At 37.3% G+C, this 23132-nt stretch overlaps 1 protein-coding gene across 2 annotated transcripts in view; it reads left to right on the top strand.

Moving 5' to 3' along the window:
* The window catches only part of ELMO1 (engulfment and cell motility 1), a gene marked incomplete at both ends in the record, with an annotated part of 563076 nt that overhangs the window by 83262 nt on the left and 456682 nt on the right, over window positions 1-23132 (top strand). For both annotated transcript variants that reach the window (XM_080701947.1, XM_080701948.1), the window contains 3 exons: window positions 1712-1747; window positions 12738-12837; window positions 20965-21116. In XM_080701947.1, the coding sequence (XP_080558073.1) occupies window positions 1712-1747; window positions 12738-12837; window positions 20965-21116 (288 nt within the window). The remainder of the gene's footprint in view (window positions 1-1711; window positions 1748-12737; window positions 12838-20964; window positions 21117-23132) is intronic.

Genomic DNA, 23132 nt, shown 5'->3' with positions numbered 1-23132 from the left:
TTTTTTAAAGTAAGAGAGATAAGGGAGAAGAAAAGAGAAGATGAATATCAGGAAAAACTCCTATATACACTTTCTATCTTAGACTTTTACCAAAGACTAGATTTTTGTCTTTACATGATTGTTGTCTGACGGGGTTACATTTTTTTGGTTCAGGATATGAAACTGAACTTCCTTCAAAGAGCAACATGAGTAGGGCATGATGTCTCAAGCCTGTAATCCTGGAATCTGGGAGGCTGAGACAGGAAGATTGCAAGTATAAGGCTAGTCTCAGCAACTTAGTGAGCCCTCAGCAATTTAGCAAGATCCTGTTTCAAAATTAAAAATAAAAGGGCAGGGGTGAAGTGTAGAGGTAGAATGGCCTTGTTTCAACAACAAACAAACAAAACACCAAACCAAATCAAAACAAAAAAAACAAAGCTCAATCAATTTCATTAATCAACCATACGTTGAGCACCTGCTATATGTGTACCCAATGTCAGTCATCCAAGGAACAAGACTGGCAGTAAGATACCCTGAGGCTTAGTGCTGATCTAGACTCAATGCAGACACACCTGCCTTATCCATCTGGTTGAGGAAGCAAAACCAGAGGTTCTCTAAGAATCCTAGGAGGAGGTGGATTTGGGAGTAGGAAATAACTACTTAGGAGGAAGGAAAGCATGTCTTACATAGACTTGATGCTGATTGATCAGACTGGAATTACTTGGTTTAAGCTTCCTGAACCAAGGGTTGGTAGGTTGGTTGGTTTATTTATTGCGGTCCTGCTCAGGATTGAACCCAGGAATATTCTACTGCTAACATATACCTCTCTTTCCTCTCTTTTCTTTTTTTCCTTCCTGTGCCACTGAGGATTGAACCCAGGGCTATTCTACCTCTGAACTATACCCTCAATTTTACTTTTATTTTTATTTTTGAAACAGGGTCTCACTAGATTGATGAGAGTCTCACTACTTGCTGAGGCTGTGTGATCCTCTTGTTTTAGGCTCCTAAGTACTGGGATTACATGCATGTACCACCATACCTGGCTTCATTTCTTATTTTGAAACAAAGTCTCACTAAGTTGCAGAGGGCCTCACTAAGGTGCTGAGGCTGGTACTAAACCTATCTCACATCTCATGCACTAAGATTCTAGTCTTGTGCCACCATGCCTGGCTTTGTTTTGTTTTTAATATAGCTGTTTTTTGCTGTGGCCAGTTTTGTCTTTTGTAGGCTCCATCCCAGATTCCAGTCCTGGTGTCCACCTCAGTGGCACTGGCTCAAGCTTGACAGTGTAGTGCTTTCCCTTAGAAGGAGCATTCTTTCTTTCAAGAGAAGACAAAGTACAGTTAGTAGACATTTTACCAACAATGATAACAAATTATTTCTTCCTAGTTCAGGACTTTAGGTCTCAGCTTCTTTCAGGCCAACTTCCTCTTTCTCATCACTAGGCAGTGCCCCCGTGGAGCTTAGGCTGCTTTTACTCAGAAGTAAGCAAAGACACACAAACAGCAGGGGGTGAACGTAGTTTAATCCTGATCTTTTGATTGTTTCTTAACATGAAAGAGTACCAATTTATTACTTTGATGTTTTAAGATGGATAAAGTACCTTTACTTGGTGGCAGTTATTTTGTTCTGTATTCAATCCTGAGTTTTAAGATATTGTTTTTTTGTGTGTGTGTATAAAAATCATTGCTTTCAAACCTGCTCCTCACATGGTTGTTTTTCAATTTTGCAGACGATACCAGAAATTGCAGAAGATTATGAAGCCTTGGTAAGACTATATGATCAACTGATATTGATGATCTAATACTTCTTTTTCCTCTGACCATCATCGTAACTATGCATCTAAATACTTTGAGTAAATGATTTTTTCTATTTGATGTTCATGTAAACAGGTTCTTTAAAATTTTGTTTTTCTTCTCTTTTAATATTGTGGTAGGAAGAGTGGTTTTTTTTTGTAACCACTACATTTTGTAACCACATTAGAATTGCTACCATTCTCCTGGAGCAATGCTAGGCAAAGTTTTATGTATTACTTTAAACAAAACTTTTTGTGTGGCCTGTGTGATATTCAGTTAAAAAAAAAAAACAAAAAAACAAAAAATGACAACTTGATTTTCTTCAGTGACTCAGAAGGAAAAAGATTCACATACAAATAATCAGGATTAGCCGGGTATGGTGGTGCACGCTTGTAATCCCATCATTTGGGAGGCTGAGACAGGAGGATCACGGTTCATGGCCAGCCTCAGCTACTCAGTGAGGCCCTTTGCAACTCAGTGAGACCCTGTTTCAAAATAAAGAATAAAAAGTAGGGCTGGGCATGTAGCTTGGAGGTAGAATGTCCCTGGGTTCAATCCTCAGTACAGCCAAAAAAAAAAAAAAAAAAAAAAAAAAAAAAAAAAAATTAGGATTGATATTGGAACGAAAATGATTTACTTTGAGTCTGAAAAGTACTAGATCACTTGCATGCTAATTGTGTCTGGAGATCTCAGAACAACTTTTAGAGTTTTCCTTTTGAGTATACTTCTTATTCACCAATCAGGGTGAGTGTATATATGGCCTAACACACTCTTTAAAGTAGGCTGAAGAAATTTTCATGGCACCAAAATGTTAAGCAGATAATTTTAGTTTAGAAGAATGAGCAGTGTCTCACAATGCAGACTTTATTTTTGAAACTCTTAGACAAAATCTTTATCACCATCAATGTACTGTAGTATGATACTGAGCTCAAATTATTCATCTTTCTGTACTCCTTCCGCATGGAAAGATTATCAGTAGGCCAAGACAGGAGTATCACAGGTATTAAAAGAAAAATGGAAAACATAAAAATATATAAATTACAAAACTAAAAATATAATTGTTAAAATGAAAAATGTGCTATTGAAGATGACAGAAGAGGAGTCAGGAACTTTAAAGATCGACCAATATAATTACTCATTCTGAAAGAAAAAAAAAGTGAATAGCAAGTACCTGACCTATAAGATTACAAAAGGTGACCTAAAATACATTTAACTTGAGCTCCAAAATGAGAGAGTAATGGGGAGGCAAAATATTTGAGGACATTAATACAGAAAAAAACAAATTTTTTAAAAGCATAAATATATTTGTTTGTTTATTTTTGTTTTTTTCTGTTTGAGCCCAGGCCTTGTGCATGCTAAGCAAGCATTCTGCTACTGAGCTACATCCCTAGCCCACAAATGCATACATTTGTAGATCTAAGGAACTCTGAAAACTCCCAATACAAAGTAAACTATCTTTAGGAAGATATTCAAACTTCTAAAATCCAAATATAAAAAGAAAATCCTGAAAGTATCTATAGAAAAATATCTTGCTATATTAAAGTAACAAGAACAAAAATGAAAGCTAAGTTTTCACTAGAAATAATGGAGACAAGAAGGCAACATCTTAAAAAATGCTGAAAGAAGAAAGGAGCTTGTCAACCCAGAATTCTATATTCAGAAAAACCACTCCTGAAAATGAAAGTGACTAAAAAGTGTGTGTGTGTGTGTGTGTGTGTGTGTGTGTGTGTGTGTGTGTGTTACTGGGGATGGAATCCAAGGGCTTCTATTTCCAAGCTATACCCCCAGCCCTACATTTTAATTTTTATTTTGAAACAGGGTCTCACTGAGTTGCAAAGCCTGTCCATTCACCTGCAATCCTCCTATCTCAGCCTTCCAAATGCTGGGATTACAAGCATGTGCCACCATGCCTAGCCTAAAAACACTTTTTAAAAAACAGATTTTATTGGTTCATTGTATTCATACATCTTGATGGGATAAAAAATTGGTGGAGAAATACATGCACACATTACGCAGTTTGCCCTACCCAATCCCCACCCCAGTTCCTCCTCATCCCTTATTCCCGTGTTTGGCTTAGTGATTGATATGTTTGTTTAGGTGCATCATGTGCTTTAGAGAGCTTCCCTATCCCCTCTCCCAACCCCTCAGTTAAGTCGCCTTATTTGTTCCTCTATAGTATCTCCTTCATCTAGAGTTCCTCCTGTTACCCATTTCTCCTTTAAAGAAAGGAAAACTATGACAGTTCGTTGTCAATAGATATAGGAGAAGAAGACATTTCATTGTCGGTAGATATTCAGTATGTTCTTGTATATCTTCTGACAATGAACTGTCTATGAAGCAAGTTCTTCAGACTTAAGGGACATTGACAATACATAGAAATTGGGTTTTATAACAGAGTATGAAGAAACCTGGGAACTTTAAACAAATGAATAACTAAAAAACACAAAATTCAATGTTCTTTCCTTTGTCCAAACTTCTTTAAAAGATAGAAAATACAGTTTTTCTTCTTTCTTACTTCTTTAAAGACTTCTTTAAATAGCTGTACAACTATATAAGTATAAAGGTACAGTGCTGTTTTATAGGGTTTTTGTAGACAAAAGTATATGACAACAGAAACATAAAGGATGGGGATATAAAACTACTACAGTAGCTGAAAAACATATTTAACCCCAAAGAAGGTAAGAAAAGAGAAATAGAGAACAAAACATGGTGGGGAAAAATTGAAAACAAGAAAATTCATTGACTTAAATCTAATTATATCAGTGCATTAAATGTAAATGAACTTAAAACTTAGCTAAGTGCTTGTCAGATCAAATTTTAAAAAGCATGTGACTTCAACTCTGTGCTATTTAAAAGAGATACATGGGCACATGTGGCTCGAAAGGATGGAAAAACCTATGCCATGCTAAAACTAGTAATAACAAAAATTGAGTAGTTTTATTAATACCAGACAAAACAGGACTTGAACGTAATATGTTATTAAAGAAAATAAGGTATAACCATTAATAAAAATGAAGTATGACTAATTAACAACACACAAAAAATGGTAAATATATATGTGCCTAAAAATCAGGATCAAAATACATAAAACAAAAACTGACAAAAAATACACACATTGTACTAGTTGAAGAGTTTAATAACACTATCTTCTAACCGTTAGAAAAACTAGACCAAATCAACAAGAAGCTAGAAGATCTGAATAACATTGTTCAAGATTGTAATGGTCTTAATAGAATATCATGCCCAACACAGCAGAGTGCTTACTCTTTTGAAGTGTATGTCTAATGTTCCCCAGGATAGAGCCTGTGCATGGCTTCAGCAGGTCTCAAGAATTTTCAAATGATTGGGATTAGAACTTTACAGATTATGTTCTTTGATCACAAGGAAATTAGATTAGAGATAAGTAATGACTAAGTAAATCAAAATCCCCAGCTGTTGGAAATGAGAAATTAGAAAACATCATTATTACCTAAGACTCAATAACCTGGTTGAAATTTTAACTGAATGGCACTGAAAATAAAACGTACCCCAATTCCTACCCCACTCCCTCTCTACTCCCTCTAATGGGGTGGAAACTGGGGAAGGGCTAATGAGTGGTGTGTGTATGTATGCCTCTACCATCTTGCACCCTGTTAAGATGTATGACAACAATGCAGCAATAAAAAAAAGAAAAAAAATTCTATAGGTACAATTAAAAGAAAAAAAGAAAATACAATATACCAAAATTTGTAGACTAAAGCAGTGCTTAGAGGGAAAATTTAGCTTCAAGTTCTCTTATTGGCAAACAAGAAATATTTTTTTAAAGATTGATCTACATTTTTACTTGGGAAGCTAGTAGGGAAATATGATCATGTAAGTTTCAAAAAGAATAAAAATAGGAACAATCAATGGAATAAAAAAGAGACAAATAATAGAGAAAATTAAAGTCTTAAGTTAGTTATTTTGGAATATTTTCAGGAAAAAATCAGAGAAATTAAAATGTCAGCACTGGAATAAAAGATATATATTGTTATAAATTCTTTTTGACATTAAAAGCAAAATAAAGAAATATTGGGAATAGCCTTATACCAGTAGATTTTAAATTTTAGATGAAAGACAAAGACCTTGGGAAACTGAAGTTTTCAAATATATCAACCATGGAAACACATGGATTTCATCTGTCTTCATAAAACAACTTGCTGCTCAGCCACATGGAATACAGTTAACTGATAGCTTCCAGCCCCATCGTATTCAGAATCCATGGCAGTTTTAATTCAAGGCTGTATTCTTCTCAGACAGCCCCTGGCTAGTAGGCATGGAGGGGCCCTAGGCCCTGGCCATTTCTACTACAGTGGAACTCCTCTAATAGGCTGTGTTTGTTCTGTAGTTTCCTGTTAGTTGATTGAAACTTTGTCAGATCTACATCTACTTCCTGTACCCTTCTTCTCACAGACATCAGATCTGCCTCTTGTCTGAAGGATTTCCATATTCAGTCCTACTTTCTGCTTCTTTATCTTTCACAGGTATTACCCAATCTCCCAATAAACATCTTTCTCTTATAACTGCATTACAGTCTCTGCTTCTCAGAGAACTAAACTGTGACATATCAAAACTGATTAATGGCCCAGCATGGTGATGCATGCCTTTAATTTCCAAATTTGAGAGACTGAGACAGGAGGGTTGTATTCCATGGCTAGACTCAGCAACTTAATGAGACCTTGTTCCAAAATAAATGAATGAATTAATGAATGAGTGAATAAATAAATAAATAAATAAATGAAGTGCTGGTTGTTTAACTAGGAGAGAGAATGCCTCTGTGTTCAATTCCCAGTATCAAACAAACGACAACAATAAAATGACTAATGATGAAATAGAAAATCTGCATACCCGTATCTATTAAAATATTGAATTTAGTATCTAAAGTCTCCCACAATAAAAACTGGTTACACGTTTGTGAATTCTATCATGTATTTGTAGAGGAAATATCAAATATTTACATATGCTTTCAGAAAAAGGAGGGGGACCAGTTTCCAATTATTTTATGTATCAGTATCACTGTGGTACCAAAAATTAACTACATCAGTATAAAAAATAAACATTTATAGATATCTGTCCCCAGTTAACAGAGATGCAAATATCCCCACCAGCATATTAACAAACATCATTGAACAATATATGACATAATAGTACATCGTGACCAGTAAGAATTTGTGCCAGATATTATTTAACATTAGAACAGCAACCAATAATGATTCAGCATCTAAAAAGATGAAAGAAAAAAATAGAGAAATCATCTTGACAGAGAAAAAGCATTACATAAAAACCAACTTTGACTCATAAGTTTTCAGCAAACTGGGAATAAAGGGAATTCCTCCATTCTTAACAGTGAAAGACTGATTTTTTTCCCACCTAAAGATTAGCAATAAGGTAAATATGTTTGCTTTCTGCACTTTTATTCAATATTGTGTGCTAGATAGAGGTTTTACCCATTGCTATAAGTCAAGAAAGAAATAAAAGGCATGGTAACAGAAGGGAAAATATAAAGGCATAAAATAAATTCATAAATACATAAATTCATAAAATACATAAAATACATAAATTCATAAAATTCATAAATTCATAAAATAAATTCATAAATACATAAATTCATAAAATACATGATTGTTTATTTAGAAAACCCTAAGGATTTCTTCAAAGAGATACTCAATTTGATAGTTCAATTCAGCAAGGTCTTAGTATACAGCATCACTGTATAACAATCCGCACATTTTCATATGTTAACAGGAAACAACTGCAAAATGTAATTTCCATTTATTAAGTGACAAAAATACTAACATTTTTAGGGATAAATCCAACAATAGACATACAGTATCCATTCACTGAAAAATAACTATACTGTGGTAAAAATTTTATAACCTAATAAATGGAGCACTATACCACATAATGGATTAGAATAAGATCTAAGATAGCAAATCTCAAGTGACTCTGTAGGTTCAATGCAAACAATCAAAAATTTAAAAGGAAATTTTAAGCCAGTCCTTTAATTTAAACAAATACATAGGGCCTAAAGTGGCTTAGTCAACAATAATGTTGGAGGATTTTATTAAATGATTTCAAGATTTACTGTATGTTTAGGTATCAAGACAATATGATATTGATATGATGGAAGAGAGATATAGATCAATGGAAAAGGAAAGAGTTCACTTGGATCTTAAAAAAGGAGCCAGGTGAATGTTGGCTGATTAAAGCTACACTGCGATTCTAAAGGCTAAAGGGAAGTATCTAAACGTGCTTTAGCAATCCAAACCTTTTAATATACATACACTTACAATATAATATGCATGGAGAAATTCAAAGGGCAGGGCCAAAACTATAGCCATTAATTTGGGCAATTAAGGATCTTTTCAGTATGATTTTTGGCAGCTTTAAAAGTTACTTTTACTTTCATCTTTTCTCCAATTCTGTATTGGGCATGTCATCTCACTGAAACATTTGGAAGCGCAATTGTCTTATAAAAGCAGCAGCATAAATTTACATGCTTGTTTTGAGATTCCCTGGATTTGTTGGAATAAAGATGATCTCTACTAAGTTGATGAGAAACATTTATTTGAATCATTCCAGCACACATGGTATATTGGCTGTGATAGTGGCTGTCAACCAGCATGGAAAGTTTGCAGACAGCTTAATATGTGGCAGTCAGTACTGCAAAATCCTTAGCTTAGCACTTTATTAAAAAAGGAAAAAACCAAATAAACCAAATAAATGAAAAGGTCCCTGAATTGCCACGTGGTGGCTTTATCATTGCTTTATAAATACAATAATTCCTTAAAGCTTGATATTCTACACTCAGCATTGATTTCAAAAGTAGAAGCTGCGTTTCTGCCTTCCCTCTTTGGAGTTCTAAATCACTCCTTCAGGAATGGGAATAAGCTCTGGTGTCAGGGTTTAATAACAGCTTTCACAGCCACTTCATTTTGAAAGTGGTCCTTTTATCTGAAATGCAATGAAATTTTAGCATGTCATCTTTTCTTTGCAACTAAAGGCTTGAAGTTAAAAAAGTTCTCCTTTGTGAAACATACTATGCCACTTAGATACTAGCCATAATGAATTATATATATGTTGAAATTTGTAACATATTATATAAGGTGCATATTATATCTGCATAATAAATATTTTACTTCATAATTTACATGATTATAATATATTAATTTAATATATAATAGGCTATATTATAAACTTATTCTACCTACCTACCTACCTACCTACCTACTTAACCTGTTATTAAGTGGACCAAGTTAACAATCCTGAAAGCACCTTCATTGTTGTGTGATTTAAAGGAGCCTTTCTTTCACATAGGTATCGTTTGCACTTATTGATTACTGAGAAGCACAAAGATCCCCATCTGTAGTCTCAGAAACAGTTGTGCCCCACCTTCTTGAGAGGGATAGAGATTGTGACCCTAGGCCCCAATCTAGCTTGGAGATGTGGAAGCCAAATGATATTCTTTCTTCTCACCACCATTTTTTCCTCAGGGTCCTTGCTGACTGTCTGAGGAATCTATAGACAGAGTTCTGGAGCTTTTCAGCAAAGATAATTATTATCTTTGTCCCCAGATGCTCCTAGTGCCTTTTGGATTCGGGTTCCATTGAGCAGGCAGTGAGGGAGAAGAGTCATTTTACCTGCAGATAATTAGAGGGAGGGAATATATATATCTATCTATCTTACCTTTTACTCCTAAAGCAGCTCACCAAGACTGATGTCATCTGTTTTTCAGGCTCAGGGAGCTGCCTGGGAGCGTGAAGAGGGGTTGCGTGCTTTCCTGCCAGCTCCTGCTTCACTGACATCCCTGAGCCAGGCAACTTTGCCCTGAGCCAGGGCCATGGATGCAGTCCTCCCATGGTGTGCTGTGACTCTAAACTTTTGCTATCTTTTAGCATCCCAGATATAAGCAAATGCCAAACTACTTACTTTTTATGGTGGCTGTTTTTCTTTTGTTAAGTAAATCAACAAAATAAATTACCTAATATTGCTACTGCTAATACTATGCATTATTGTGTAATAATGTTTTCATAGTAGTACTAACACTCAGTCTACTAATAAATCTTACTAATGCATTTGTTACCTGGCCTTTATTTTCCGGAAGCAATTCTATTCTTTTGCTTTCTGATATTTGGATCTTCTTGTGACTCATTGTCTGTAGAAAGAGTTATTCTGAAATTTATTTAACCTTTCCGCTACTCTTTTTTAACTCATTTTCGTAAGTTTTATTCTCCCAGTAACCTGCAAGTTTGCCTTTCTGGTGTGTAATTTCCTTTAGAGGCACGGTTCTCTGACGCCACCTAGAGGCAACTGCGGAATTGGGGCTGCCTGTGTGCAGCGTGGAAAGGCCAGTGTTAAGCTGCTCTGCCTGGCCTGAATGCTTTGTCCTGCCTTTAATTTTTTCTTTTGTTTCTAAGAACAGATACTCCTTTACATAATGAAGGCAAACACTTGAACATGATAGACTTTGTTCGCTTTTAAAATACTCCTTTTATATTGGTAATAGCTTGCAGTTACATGCTGTTAACCATTTGCCACACATTGTTAAAAGGGATTTAAGTATGCTAGCTTCTTTCCTTTCTAACCAACAATCTCTGAGTTAGGTACTACCACCACTACCATCATTATCTTCTTCCGTGTGTGTGTGTGTGTGTGTGTGTGTGTGTGTGTGTGTGTCTGTCTGTGTTATACTGGGTACTGGGTATTGAACCCATGTGTGTTCTACCTCTGAGCCACACCTCCATTTCTTTTTGTTTTTTATTTGAAACAGAGTCTCACTAAGTTGCTGAGGGCATTGCTAATTTTACAAGGCTGGCCTTGAACCTGCGATCCTCCTATCTCAGCTTCCCAAGTACTGGGTTTACAAGTATGCACCACCATTCCCAGTCTTCCATTTTTATTAAATGCAGAATCTGAAGCCTAGGATGGTGGATAATTTATCCTCTAGGAGCTGAAAGGAACCTGACATCTGACTCCAGACTTAATCATTCCTGTTTGGTGCTTCTCCTTCTTTCTGGATTCTAGCAGCTTAGGATCATTGTCCTGCCCTGTCCTTCCCCTCTTACGGGTTTCTTTCTGCATCACACAGAAGAGGTTGAGGCTGGACTGAGTTAAACAGTAGAAGGAGGGGAAACTGAGAAGCTGTTTTGGAAGAAATGTGAACTTGTTTTCTATTTTATTAATTGAAAATAGGAATATTTAATATAAGTTTGTTAGGATACTTTGTAATGTAAAAGAAATGTTATATATGAGATTAAAATATGAAGCCAGGCGTGGTGGCGCACGCTTGTAATCCCAGCATTCGGGAAGCTGAGACCTGGAGGATCGCGGTTCGCGGACAGCCTCAGCAACTTAGGCCCTCTGCAACTCAGTGAGACCCGGTTTCAAAATAAATAATAAAAAATAGAGCAGGGGTGTAGCTTGGAGGTTAAATGCCCCTGGGTTCCATCCCCAGACCCGCAAAAAAAAAAACAAACAAAAACTCCCCAAAATATGAATAAACAAATTTATCTTTTAAAATTAAAGCACAGGAATCTATATTTTTGTAATAATGCAGTATAGAGATCTTGATTGGCATAATTTTATGTAGTCAGTATCAATCTTTAAGGTTTGAGTTAGATGGTGATAATTTATGATGAAGATGATTATCTGTGAAAAAGTTTGGGTGCTTCAGTGTTTGTCAAAGTGTTCTTTGGAAAGCCTTAGAAATCAGGACATTGTCTGACAAGAGTCCCACATGGAATTATCATAGATAGATGGTACTTTTATGTGAGGTCCCTGTGTTCATTTTCTTCCACTACTATAACAAATTCCTGAGATAATCAACTTACGACTAGAGAAGGCTGATTTTGGCTCACAGTTTTGGAAGTTCTGGTCCGCCATGGGCCTCATGGCTTTCAGTGACATAACACATCATGGTGAGAACGCGTGGTAGAGCAAATCCCTTCACCTAGTAGCCAGAAAATGAAAGAGAAAGAGGAAGAGACCAGGGTTGCACTGTCCTCACCCAGGCCATGCCTCAGTCACCTGAAGACCTACCACTAGGCCTTCCCTCTTCCAGTGTCGACTGCCTCCAGTAATGCCACGCTGGGGACCAAGCCCCTAATACTTGCTCCTTTAGAGGACTAATTTAGAGGTCCTTTAGCTGAATTTAAAATGGAAACGTAGACTGTTTTCTTTAACACAATTTCAGTTGCTAGAGTTGGACTGATCCAAACTCTAGCAGTTCCTCATATTTCTTTGAATTTCTAAACCACATATTAGATTCTACTACAGTCTTCTCAATCACAGAAAGTCTTATGGTCCGTAAACCCACTATCTGCACCCTTATCTCCATAGTTTATACTGTAAAACCCTTCAGCTAAAGAGAGAATGCTGGCCAGTGTAACCTCAAAACGAGTAAACTTGCACATATGTCATTTGTGTATATATAAATATATATAACCATTTGGATCCTTTTCCAAGGGCTTATCCTGTTAGATTATTTTGAATCTTTCTTCTTGATACCTATGAATAATAAAGATGCACACTGCCTTCTCTTAACTGATCTTCCCTTTGCTGAGAACCATTTTTTAAGCTATCATTGACTAAATACTTAGACGCTACACACTTTACTAAGGACTCTGCAATCAGCCTTGTTGTAAATTGCTATTAGCTACTATCTATCTCTTCAGCTGAGAACACAGAGGCTCAGAGAGGTTAGCAAATGGCCCAGTATGACAGGGCTCTCCAGAGTGAGGCCAGGGCAGACCTCTTTTGGACTCTGAAGCCCTGGCTGACCCTGCATTTCTGCCCCTCCCCATCACCTGTGTGAGGAGGCTGTCTGAGTCCAGCTGCTCATCCCAATGGTCTTTAAATCCTGCTTTCCCAGAGCTTTCTCTCTTCTGCACCTTTCCTGGTGCTCAGTTTTGGGCTGTGACTCTTGTACCTTTTGCTATTCTGCAGCTTTGGAGACATGCTGTCCTTCACCCTGACGGCCTTTGTGGAGCTGATGGACCATGGCATTGTGTCCTGGGACACATTTTCAGTGGCATTCATTAAGAAGGTAAGGTGGACTGCACTGTCCTGGACCTACAGTACTTCCTTCTTTCACAGATGTCTTTCTCTGGAAGATATTTTATAGTTGTTCCCTTTTTGGTTCTGTATGTTAAAAGATGAGTGTGTTTTCATTTTTGTTTATGTTTTTCGGTAATAGGGATAAAACCTAGGGGCATTCTACCTCCCAGCTACAACCCCAGCCCTATTTTTTTTTATTCTTTATTATTATTATTATTATTTTTTGGTGGTACTGGGGTTCCTGGAAGCCCTTCTACCTCCGGGCTACACTCCCAGACCTATTTTATATTTTTGAAACAGGGTCTCTTATGCCAGCACTGCTGGCTTCGAACCTGCGCGATCCTCCTGTCTCCGCCTCCCAAGCGCGGGGATTACAAGCGTGCGCCACCACGCCCAGCTATTCTTTATTTTGAAACAGGGTCTCACTGAGTTGCAAAGGGCCTCACTAAGTAGTAGCTGAGGCTGTCCTTGAATCACAATCCTCTGTCTCAGCCTCCCAAATGCTGGGATTACAAGTGAACGCCATCATACCTGGCTTAATTTTTTTTATAATATTATATATGTGGGAATTGGAGCATCCAAATTTTATACAAAAATGATATTTGTCCCTGCAGATATTATAAGCAATTGCATGTGAGAATCTTGACAAGGGTAAATCAACATGCCACATTGTTAATAATCACACAAGGCTGGGCATGGTAGTGCAAGCCTGTAATCCCAGTTCTTATGGAGACAAGAGGATTGCAGGTTCAAGACTACCTCAGCAATTTAGCAAAATCCTCTGCAACTTAGTGAGACTCTGATTCCAAATAAAAAAATATAAAGAGCTAAGGATGTAGCTCAGAGGCAAAATGCCTCTGGGTTCAATCCTAAGTAAAAGAAAGAGAATAAGGAGAGGAGAGGAGAAGAGAGGAGAGGAGAGGAGAGGAGAGGAGAGGAGAGGAGAGGAGACAGAGAGAGAGAGAGAGAGAGAGAGAGAGAGAGAGAGAGAGAGAGAGAGAGAGAAGAAGAAGAAGGAGGAGAAGGAGGAGGAAGAGAAAAGAGAAGAGAGAGAAAAGGAAAGGAGAGGAGAGGAGAGGAGAGGAGAGGAGAGGAGAGGAGAGGAGAGGAGAGGAGAGGAGAGGAGGGAGAGACAGAGAGAGACAGAAACAGAAATGAATTACAAAAGTATCTGCTGATGCCCTGAGCAAGATTTGATAGGTCAGGTCTCATGACCTAATTCAAGTTCCTGCTGTCCCTGCTGAAGGGAGAGAGGGCTGAAGAGCCCCCTATACCATGGAGTTGACATGTAATTATATTGAATCCGTGTAAAAACCAAAGAATCAAAGTAAAGTCCTGTAAAGGTCACTTGTAGTTTCAAGTATCTAATCTGAAATAGTGATAAGTTTAGAGAAAGGCTAACAAAAATAGTATGCAATGTTTCTATATTCTCTTTATCTGGCTTCTCTTAATGGTAACATTTTCCATGATAGAACATTTATCAAAATTAGTAAGTTTACACTAGTGTGATGCTGATATTTGATTTCACCAGTTTTTCTTCCAATATCTTTTTCTATTTATGGATCCAGTAGTGGATCTGATATAAAATTTAGCTGTTGTGTCTCCAGTGTGTGACAGCCCCTTAGTTTTTCTCATCATTCGTGATACTGACAGTTGTGAAGAGCATGGATCAGTATTTAGTAGAATATTCCTCAGTTTGGACTTAGCAAGAATCCTACAGATGTAATAGCATGTCTTTCTCAATGGTAGGTGATATTAGCATGTCTTTTGAATACTCAAGTGAAATGGTGCCTACTTGAAGTTAATCAATATCCTGAGATGCAACATCTGGTTGAAGGGCAAAGAAAGCCCTATTCTCTGTTATGAACAGAGGCTCCACAGGTTGAATGTCTGGGTGATACTGCAGATTTATTTAAGACAAGAGCTATGCCAGAGGTATGTCAGAGCCTTTTTGACATACTCTGAATGTCAAAAATGTCAAAAGACCTCTGAACCTCTGAATCTTCTTTCCTTATATATGTGAACCCAAAGGAGAAGAGCAAAAGGAACCGGAAGGACGCATTCTCATGAAAAGCAGGCCTCCACTTACCTTTATTTGCCAGTGGCATGAACTGCTAGAAGGAAGAGAAAGAACTGGCTATGGAAAGCCAAAGAAATTCTAATGCATTACAAAAACATTCTGTCTTTCTAAGGTAACTTGTAGAGAAGGAAGCCTGAAGATCCTGGGTTTTGTGGACTTTTCAAACTTATGACAAAAATTTTAACACTTCCTGAGTTTGCAGCAGGCTTTATGTCTTGCATCCAGATGGCCTTGCTCATCTCCTCTAAAATGTAACTACAATGTCTGGAACATTTGTGCCTGGAGACCATGTTGTGCTATTGCTGACATTCACTCTTTGGGTTCCCCACAGCAAGGAAAGTCTTTCCTAAAGAGAGCCCCAAGTCTTGCTATTCCTGGTTAGGAGCCTGAGATACAGTGGCTCCTGGAGGTTGAATGAGGTCATCATGAGTGAGGCATCAGTGGTCACATAGCTCAGGGTCAGTTCTCCATCAATTTGCACCTGTGCTTTCCAAGTGGAGTGAAAAATCACATCAGGATCCTTGCTTGATTAGTATATCTCCTCTGGGGCCCTACCTGGTCTTATTGATAGACTCAAGTGATTTCTGCTGTACTCTGCTCCCCTCAGATCTTGTATAAACCTATAATAGCACCTCCCCCATTTCTGTGAACATTTTGTTCATTTGACTGCCTTTCCCAATAAAGCCTGAGCCCAGGAGGAAGGAACACTGCTTTCTTCATAATTTCATTCAGGATCTGGAGCAGTGAGGCCTTCATACCTTTCAGTGAAATGAATGAATGACATTTGCTTAGAAACATTAAAAAACATGAAAAAGAGAAGGAATAAAATGGTACTATATTTAGTACATTTTAAAAGTTAAGTTTTGGTTATGAGTGGAAAGGAGTCACAAAGCTGAGTTTGTTTGAATGATTTGAGTAGTGGTCAGCACAGAGACAATAATTTAGCTTTTTATCTACTTCAGAAAATTGTTTCACTCATTGAAATTAAATTACAAATCATATTAAATTTAAGGAAGCAAAGACTGACTTAGGTCTTGGCAGTTTTAACAAAAATAAGTTATTTTTAAAAGACAATACAGTTACTATATTCCTTGTCCTCATTCCCAATTATTACATTCTTTGCATTACTACTGAGATATCCCTTATATGAATTTAAAAATAGTCATCAGAAAATTACTTAATTTTTATAAGGTTAACATTCTTATTCATTAGCTGGACAGCACTCTGACAACCCCCGATTTGTATGCAGGCAACTGTCTTTTAAATGGAGCTTTATCTCCACAAAAATCAACTAGGAAATGTGCTGACAAAAGATGTCTATCTCTGTGGTCTAAAGTTGGCTTCCTATTAATGCCAAATTCATACCACTTTAGAGAAATATTTTTCCCTGCCAGCTCTTGTCTCTTTTTCTACTATTTTATCTGTTTTGTTAAATGTGGATCAAGATTCTAGTTTGCAAATTGTGGCTATAATAAATAACATCATTTCGTAACCACTTTGAAACTTGAAATCCCTTAACACCAATATATAATGTGGTTGCTTTTTAAAGACTTGGTGACTTAGGGAAAGGGTAGGAAGACATGGAAAAGAAGGAAAGGAAAAAACCAGAACTTTCTGTGTTATAAGTTAGTTTCCCTTTTGCCAAGTATAACATCAGTGCCTTTTCTTGGAAGGAGAGTTCCATATACATGTTCTGGAGACCATAGGTCTCAGGAGGACCTGGCTCACTCTGCTCGTGTTTTCAATGCCTAGACAAATATCCAGCCCCTTTGGATTTAAAGATCCAGTAATTTTTGTCTCCTAAAGTCTGGAGAGATTTATGAGCCTCTACCCAAGTTTGAGTTACTTTGAGAGTGGAACTTCATGCATTCCATGGTTCTTTTTGGTGTTGATAACATACAAGAGCCGGGCGTGGTGGCACACGTTGTAATCCCAGCATTTGGGAGGTTGAGACCAGAGGATCACGGTTCGTGGACAGCCTCAGCTACTTAGTGAGGCGTGGTTTCAAAATAGAGAATAAAAAATAGGGCAGGTAGTGTAGCGCGGAGGTCAAATGCCTCTGGGTTCCATCCCCAGACCTGCAAAAAAAAAAAAAGTAAATAAATAAAAAAGATAACATATAAGAATTTTGAGCTACAGCTCTCAGTGATATTAAGAAGTGCTTATTGTTTCACTGGTCCATGCACTGTGTTACCCCTTAACCTCTCAAAAGGTACTCAAATAGTCTTCTGATTCATGGGGGTAATTTAAATGAAAAAGCAGCATGATGTCATAATTATTTGCTGACTTTTCTGGTCTCTTCTTTATGACACTGGTCTGCTTTCAAGAAGCTGACATGATTCTAGACATTCAATGGTATAATCGTTGCCTCCGATGTGCAAGGCCCTGGGCTTGATCCCTAGCACAGAGGGAAAAGAGAAGAAAAGGAAAAGGCTGAACTGTACCTGGCTTAGGCTGGCTCACGGGTGTCAGCCAAGAGTCTGATCAGGGGAAAGGGAGAAGTTGAAAGGCAAAGAAAAATTATTAATCTTTTGAAGAATAAAGAAAATTAAAATTTAGCCACAGAATCCAAAACCTTCTATAACTACACTAAAATCTATAGTTGTTAAACTTGGCACAGACTTGGATGTTTGTACATTCATTAATAAGGAGTTGGTCTCAATTTTCTTGAGGCAGATAATCACTACATTCCCTAGGATCAGTCTGATATCTTGATCACTGCTACTCACTTAGTGAAAGTACTGGGCTATTTAAATATCTGTTTAAAACCACTTAGCAAAACAAAAACAAAAAAACAAAGAAGTTAGTTTTAAAAAAAATGACTGGTATTTACTCCAGAATTGCACACAGGACTAATACATTGAACATCCACTGTCCACACTATAGGTACTCAGCTCACCTGTTCATACAAAATGCTGATTAAATAACATGCTTGAAGATTGCTTAAATGACTGATACTATATATCAAGGAGAAGGTGAATAAATAGAAAATAATTTTAAAGAATACCTTCATGAAAGTAAAAGATTAGTTTCATGGGAGAGAAATATGTAGAAATAGAAAATGGAAATGAAATATGCAGGTGGGATATAAATATTCTTGAATTAAAACAATTATAATAAATTATTTTACCTCCATTGAATCAGCCCATTGGGAGCAGGACAGAGTTAATCATTTGTAGAGAATTTGAAGACCCGTTATAAGAATATACATTTCATATCAGAAAACATTGAGTACTGGTTGAATATTCAAAGAATGGAAATATTGTCAAAAGGATGTTTATGGGAGTATGGGGTAAGTTTTCTTTCAGTGGAAAACTTGAGTCAATGAAAGCTGGAGGAGATGGTGCTGAGTCACTTGTGAACGAGTGACATCAGTGGCCAGTGCAGTGTGTATACACTGCATGTGTATTTCACTTGTATTTCTAATGTATTCATAGGGAAGATAGTAATGGAAATTGGGGTGTTAATCACTAATGATTGTGGATACTTGGGAGAGAGTGATAATTGGGAAGGGAAAAAGCAAGAAGACAATAAGATTGCTATTCAAGCAACTTAATTTTAGGCTTTTTTGAAAATCTAAACAGAGGTTACCTTTTGAATGCCGGGAATGATTGCTTACTAGACTTTACAGTGTATGATTTTTACATATCTCTGCTAGAGGATAAGGTCTTTGAAATTAAAAACTGTCGGTGTTTCTTATCTTTGTATTTATAGATCTGTAGGGCTGTGCAAGTATGGCACACACATTATTTGAATAAATCAATTAATGAGCGACTAAATATTGAATGGTTTTTATTTAGAAATAGTTAGGACCAAGGCTAGGGATGGAGGAGTTTTGCCAGTTCTCAGGTGGAGGACTGCATAGAGTCCTAAGATTCATCCAAATGTCATAATTGGAGACAAGAAGGGGATCTGGCATGAGGAGAGAATTAGCATAGAGCAAATGAGAAGCACTGTTCATAAACTTTTAAATGAGTTTTTCAGTTTCTTAATAGCAATTTCAAGAATTATACTGGGTCATTAAAAACTAATGGAGGTTGATGGTGGGAAAGTAAAATAATTTGTCCTCTCCTTTTTATTTATTTTACTTCTTTATTTTGCAGTACTGGGATTGGAACCCAGTAGCATTCTACCTCCAAGTGACAACCCCAGCCCTATTTTGTATTTTTTTGAAACAGGGTCTCACTGAGTTGCAAAGGGCCTCACTAAGTAGCTGAGGCTGTCTACAAACCCGGATCCTCTTGTCTCAGCCTCCGGAATGCTGGGATCACAAGCATGCACCACCACTCCCGGCTTGTCCTCTCCTTCTAAGGGGCCTAGGTTAAATATAAAACACAGCATCAGGACAATTAGATCTTTTGTCACAAAAGGAAATTAGATCTTCTGTCACTTAAAGAAAGATGAGATGGCCGTCACATGGTAGGTTTGTTCAGTTGGAGCAGATGTGAGGATTAATGCAGCAGCTTGCCAGGGACAGTAGACACATTGGAGAAGTTTATTAGGCCTGAGAAGAGCAAGAGCAGTCTATTGAGGATCTTAAAATTCTCACACTCTTCTGGTAGTTTTTGTAAGATACTAGCTTTGTGGAACTTAAAATCATAATGTCACTGTGCTTCTTTCTTCCCTTCATTATGTCTCCCCTCTTTGAGATGAGATGTGTCTGGGTCTCATTATCTTCCCTCTACTTGCAATAGGGAATCTGGGGACTAGAAACAATGGTAATGGTAATTGGAGATTGCTGGGGGGGTATTTATATTTTATCTTGTGCAGGAATGGAAACTGGATGAGAAGGGGTCAATGGGACAACAGAAAGGGAGAAATTGGTGTTGACAGAGGGAAGCAGGAAGTGTTTACTTGTCATGAAACCAAGTTACTTAGCATTTAATCAGGCAGTCATTATGTTGATATAATAACGGGCTTTTGGTATGAGTTGTTAACAAACAGCAATAACTTTTAATGAGGTCTCTAAAATAAGAGCTTTATGGTACCCATGTGTTTAGATTGCTATGATCCATTATTATAACTCTACTTTTACTTCTCTCTTATATTGTGATTTATTATATTTAGTGATTAGTTCCTTAGGGATTATAATTTGGAGCTTAAACTATTATTTTCACTTTTAGTACTGCTAATTTAAATGTCTTCTTACTTGTTAACATTTCGGGGATGGGAAAAAAATAAAATTTAGCCATAAGAAATTGGATGATGGATGAATAGAAGAACGAGGATTTTACTTAGAAATAGTCAGAAGAGTGGCCAGGACTTGAAAGTTTGCCAGTTAAATTGTGTTGACATGTGTGATTTGTGTGAGTCCCTTAAGAACATAACAGGAACATAATAAGAACATAAAAGTCATGCATACTGTGGGTGAAGGAGTGGCCTGGGAATGGGGGACATGGCCATTAGTGTATATGTATATGTGTTCAAAATGTTTGCTCATGAAATCTGAAAGTTAGAAGAATAATCCTGAGAAAACCCAGGGAACAGTTCTTTCAAGATGACTCTTAAAAAGACATTCAATTGTCATTGGTTATAACATAGGATAAATTGTGTTTTGCAATGATGTCATGAACATTGTTGATATGTTGCATTTCTTGCTATTTTGCTGTATCTCTCTCTCTCTCTCTCTCTCTCTCTGTGTGTGTGTGTGTGTGTGTGTGTGTGTGTGTGTGTTACTAGGGATTGAATCCAGGGCCATTCTACTTCTGAGCTATACCCTTAGCCATATTTTATTTTTTTATTTTGAAACAGGGTCTCAATAAGTCTTGGCCTCACCAAGTTGCTGAAGCTGGCCTCACTAATTTGATAAGGGCTTTGGTAAGCTTCCCAGGCTGGCTTCAAACCTTTGATGTTTCAGTCTCAGCCTCCTAAGTACTGGGATTACAGGTGTGTGCCACTTCGCCTGGTTTAATTCGATGTACTTTACATCCACAGTTCTGATTTTTTTCACTGATTTCCTGCTTTACTTTGTTCTGTTCTCTGCCTCACTGCTTTGTGTAGCATGCACAGTTAATTGTGTTCCATTTGTATTTTCAGATTGCAAGTTTTGTGAACAAATCAGCCATAGACATCTCAATCCTGCAGCGGTCTTTGGCCATTTTGGAGTCCATGGTGCTTAATAGCCATGACCTGTACCAGAAGGTGGCCCAAGAGATCACCATCGGCCAACTCATTCCTCATCTTCAAGGGTAAGCATGCTAGGATACCCAGGGAGTGAGGGGATGCTTCAGGGAGGTCATCTCAATAATCCCTTGTGAGGTTTTATATATGTTTACAATTAAATGTACAAAATAATCCTGAATTGATATATATCCAACCACATACCATGTGCATCCTTCATTACACTGACAAGACACTGTTATTTACCCTGTTCTCCATCCCTGGTGAGTCCCATGTCATGGCACTGCTCTATCCTCATGCTGACCTTGAGGAGGCTATTTTGGTGAATCTTAGTAGATATTGGGAGAGGTCTCTTCCTCCTCCTCCTCCTCCTCCTCCTCCTCCTCCTCCTCCTCCTCTTCCTCCTCCTCCTCCTCCTCCTCCTCCTCCTCCTCCTCCTCCTTCTTCTTCTTCTTCTTCTTCTTCTGATATTTCCCACCCTTTTTATATTGAAACAGGGTTTAACTAAGTTTCTGAGGCTGGCCTAAAGCCTGAAATCCTCTTGTCTTAGCCTCCCAAGTACTTAGATTATAGGTGTGCAGCACCATGCCTATAATCTTGTTTTACTTTACTTTTATTTTATTTTACATTTATGATACTGGGAATTGAACCCAGGGGCATTCTACCTCTGTGCTATACTATAGACCTATTCTAAATTTTATTTTGAAATAGGGTCTCACTAAGTTTCAGAGGCTGGCTTTGAAACTGCAATCCTCCTGTCTCAGCTTCCCAAGTACTGGGATTACAAGTGTGTGTCACCATTTCTGGATAAGTTTTACTTTTAAATAAGCATAGTAGAACACTTTATTCTCTTAAGTTCTCAGTCTTTCTCTAACAATATATTATAGCATTTTCTGTGATATCATAAGTATTTTCATAATCAATTCAAAATTTTATGTTAGTTAGGCATTTTCAACTAGGAAGCTTTAAAGCCAGGATTTTTCCTTAGACTTAAGATGTTTATAAAGATCTTCATTTTTTATGTTTTATTAATAATTATGCATTTTTTGGTAGAGGATTGAGCTATAAGATGGAAATAGACAGCTGTCCTCAAAGCCAGCAATATTTGAGGAAAGGGAGTTTAGTGGAAAGACACTGGAAAGGGTGATTAGTAGAATCTAGACCTGACTTAAATAACTATTCTTTGGGAAGGAGAGAAACTATGGCCTCCACCGAGTGGTCAGCAGTAGGCCTTTTCTCTAGCATATTGGTTGGCCCCAGCAGGATAGGCTTCCAATGGCTTTGCCCCTGGTCTCAGTTCACATTTGCCCATTCTCAAGAGGAGACTTGATTGGTCCATTTGGGTTTATGGCCCAGAGTGGGAGAGAGAGGGAATATTAAGTAGTTATCTCAATAATATTGTGTTTATGCTATCAACTAACAAACCCATTCTACTGTTTTCACCTTTATTTGGAGTTGGAAGACCACGAGAATTTAAAATTTGAGTCAGAAAAGCTGTGGATTGTGGTCTTAGGAGATATTAGCTCATTTTCCACATCTTGATTTTGTATTGTAATCTAGAGAGATTAATTTTACCTGTCCCTGAAAATGAAATGTCTTAACTTTATAGGCTGCATCTTTCTTTTTCTCTTCTGAATATTGAGAGCACACATGATCATTAACAATGCATTATATTCATAAACTTAGTCAATCACTAAGTCAAACATGAGAAGGAGGGAGGAGAGAGGGAATGGGGTGGAAACTGGAGAAGGGCTAAATGAGTGATGTGTGCATGTATGCCTCTACCATCTTGTACCCTATTAAGATGTATGACTACAATATACCAATAAAAAATTTAAAAAAGAGAAGAGTTTATTACTTAACAAGCATTATCTTAAACATTATTCCTCACAAAATTGTTTGTTCTTACACAACTAGGTTATAGATAGGAAAACTGTGTCTTAGGTATACCCATGAACATGTCCAAGACCACACATACTGCCTACATTGAACTGGACTTTGAATTCCATCCTGCCAAAGGCTGTCTTTTCAACTTTCTCTCCCTAACCAGCCTGATAAATTATTCCTAGATGTAGGTCATAGGC

The sequence above is a fragment of the Muscardinus avellanarius genome (assembly GCF_963383645.1).
Source record: "Muscardinus avellanarius genome assembly, chromosome: 9".
Classification (NCBI taxonomy): Eukaryota; Metazoa; Chordata; class Mammalia; order Rodentia; family Gliridae; genus Muscardinus; species Muscardinus avellanarius.
This window is presented reverse-complemented; position numbering and strand designations above follow the sequence as displayed.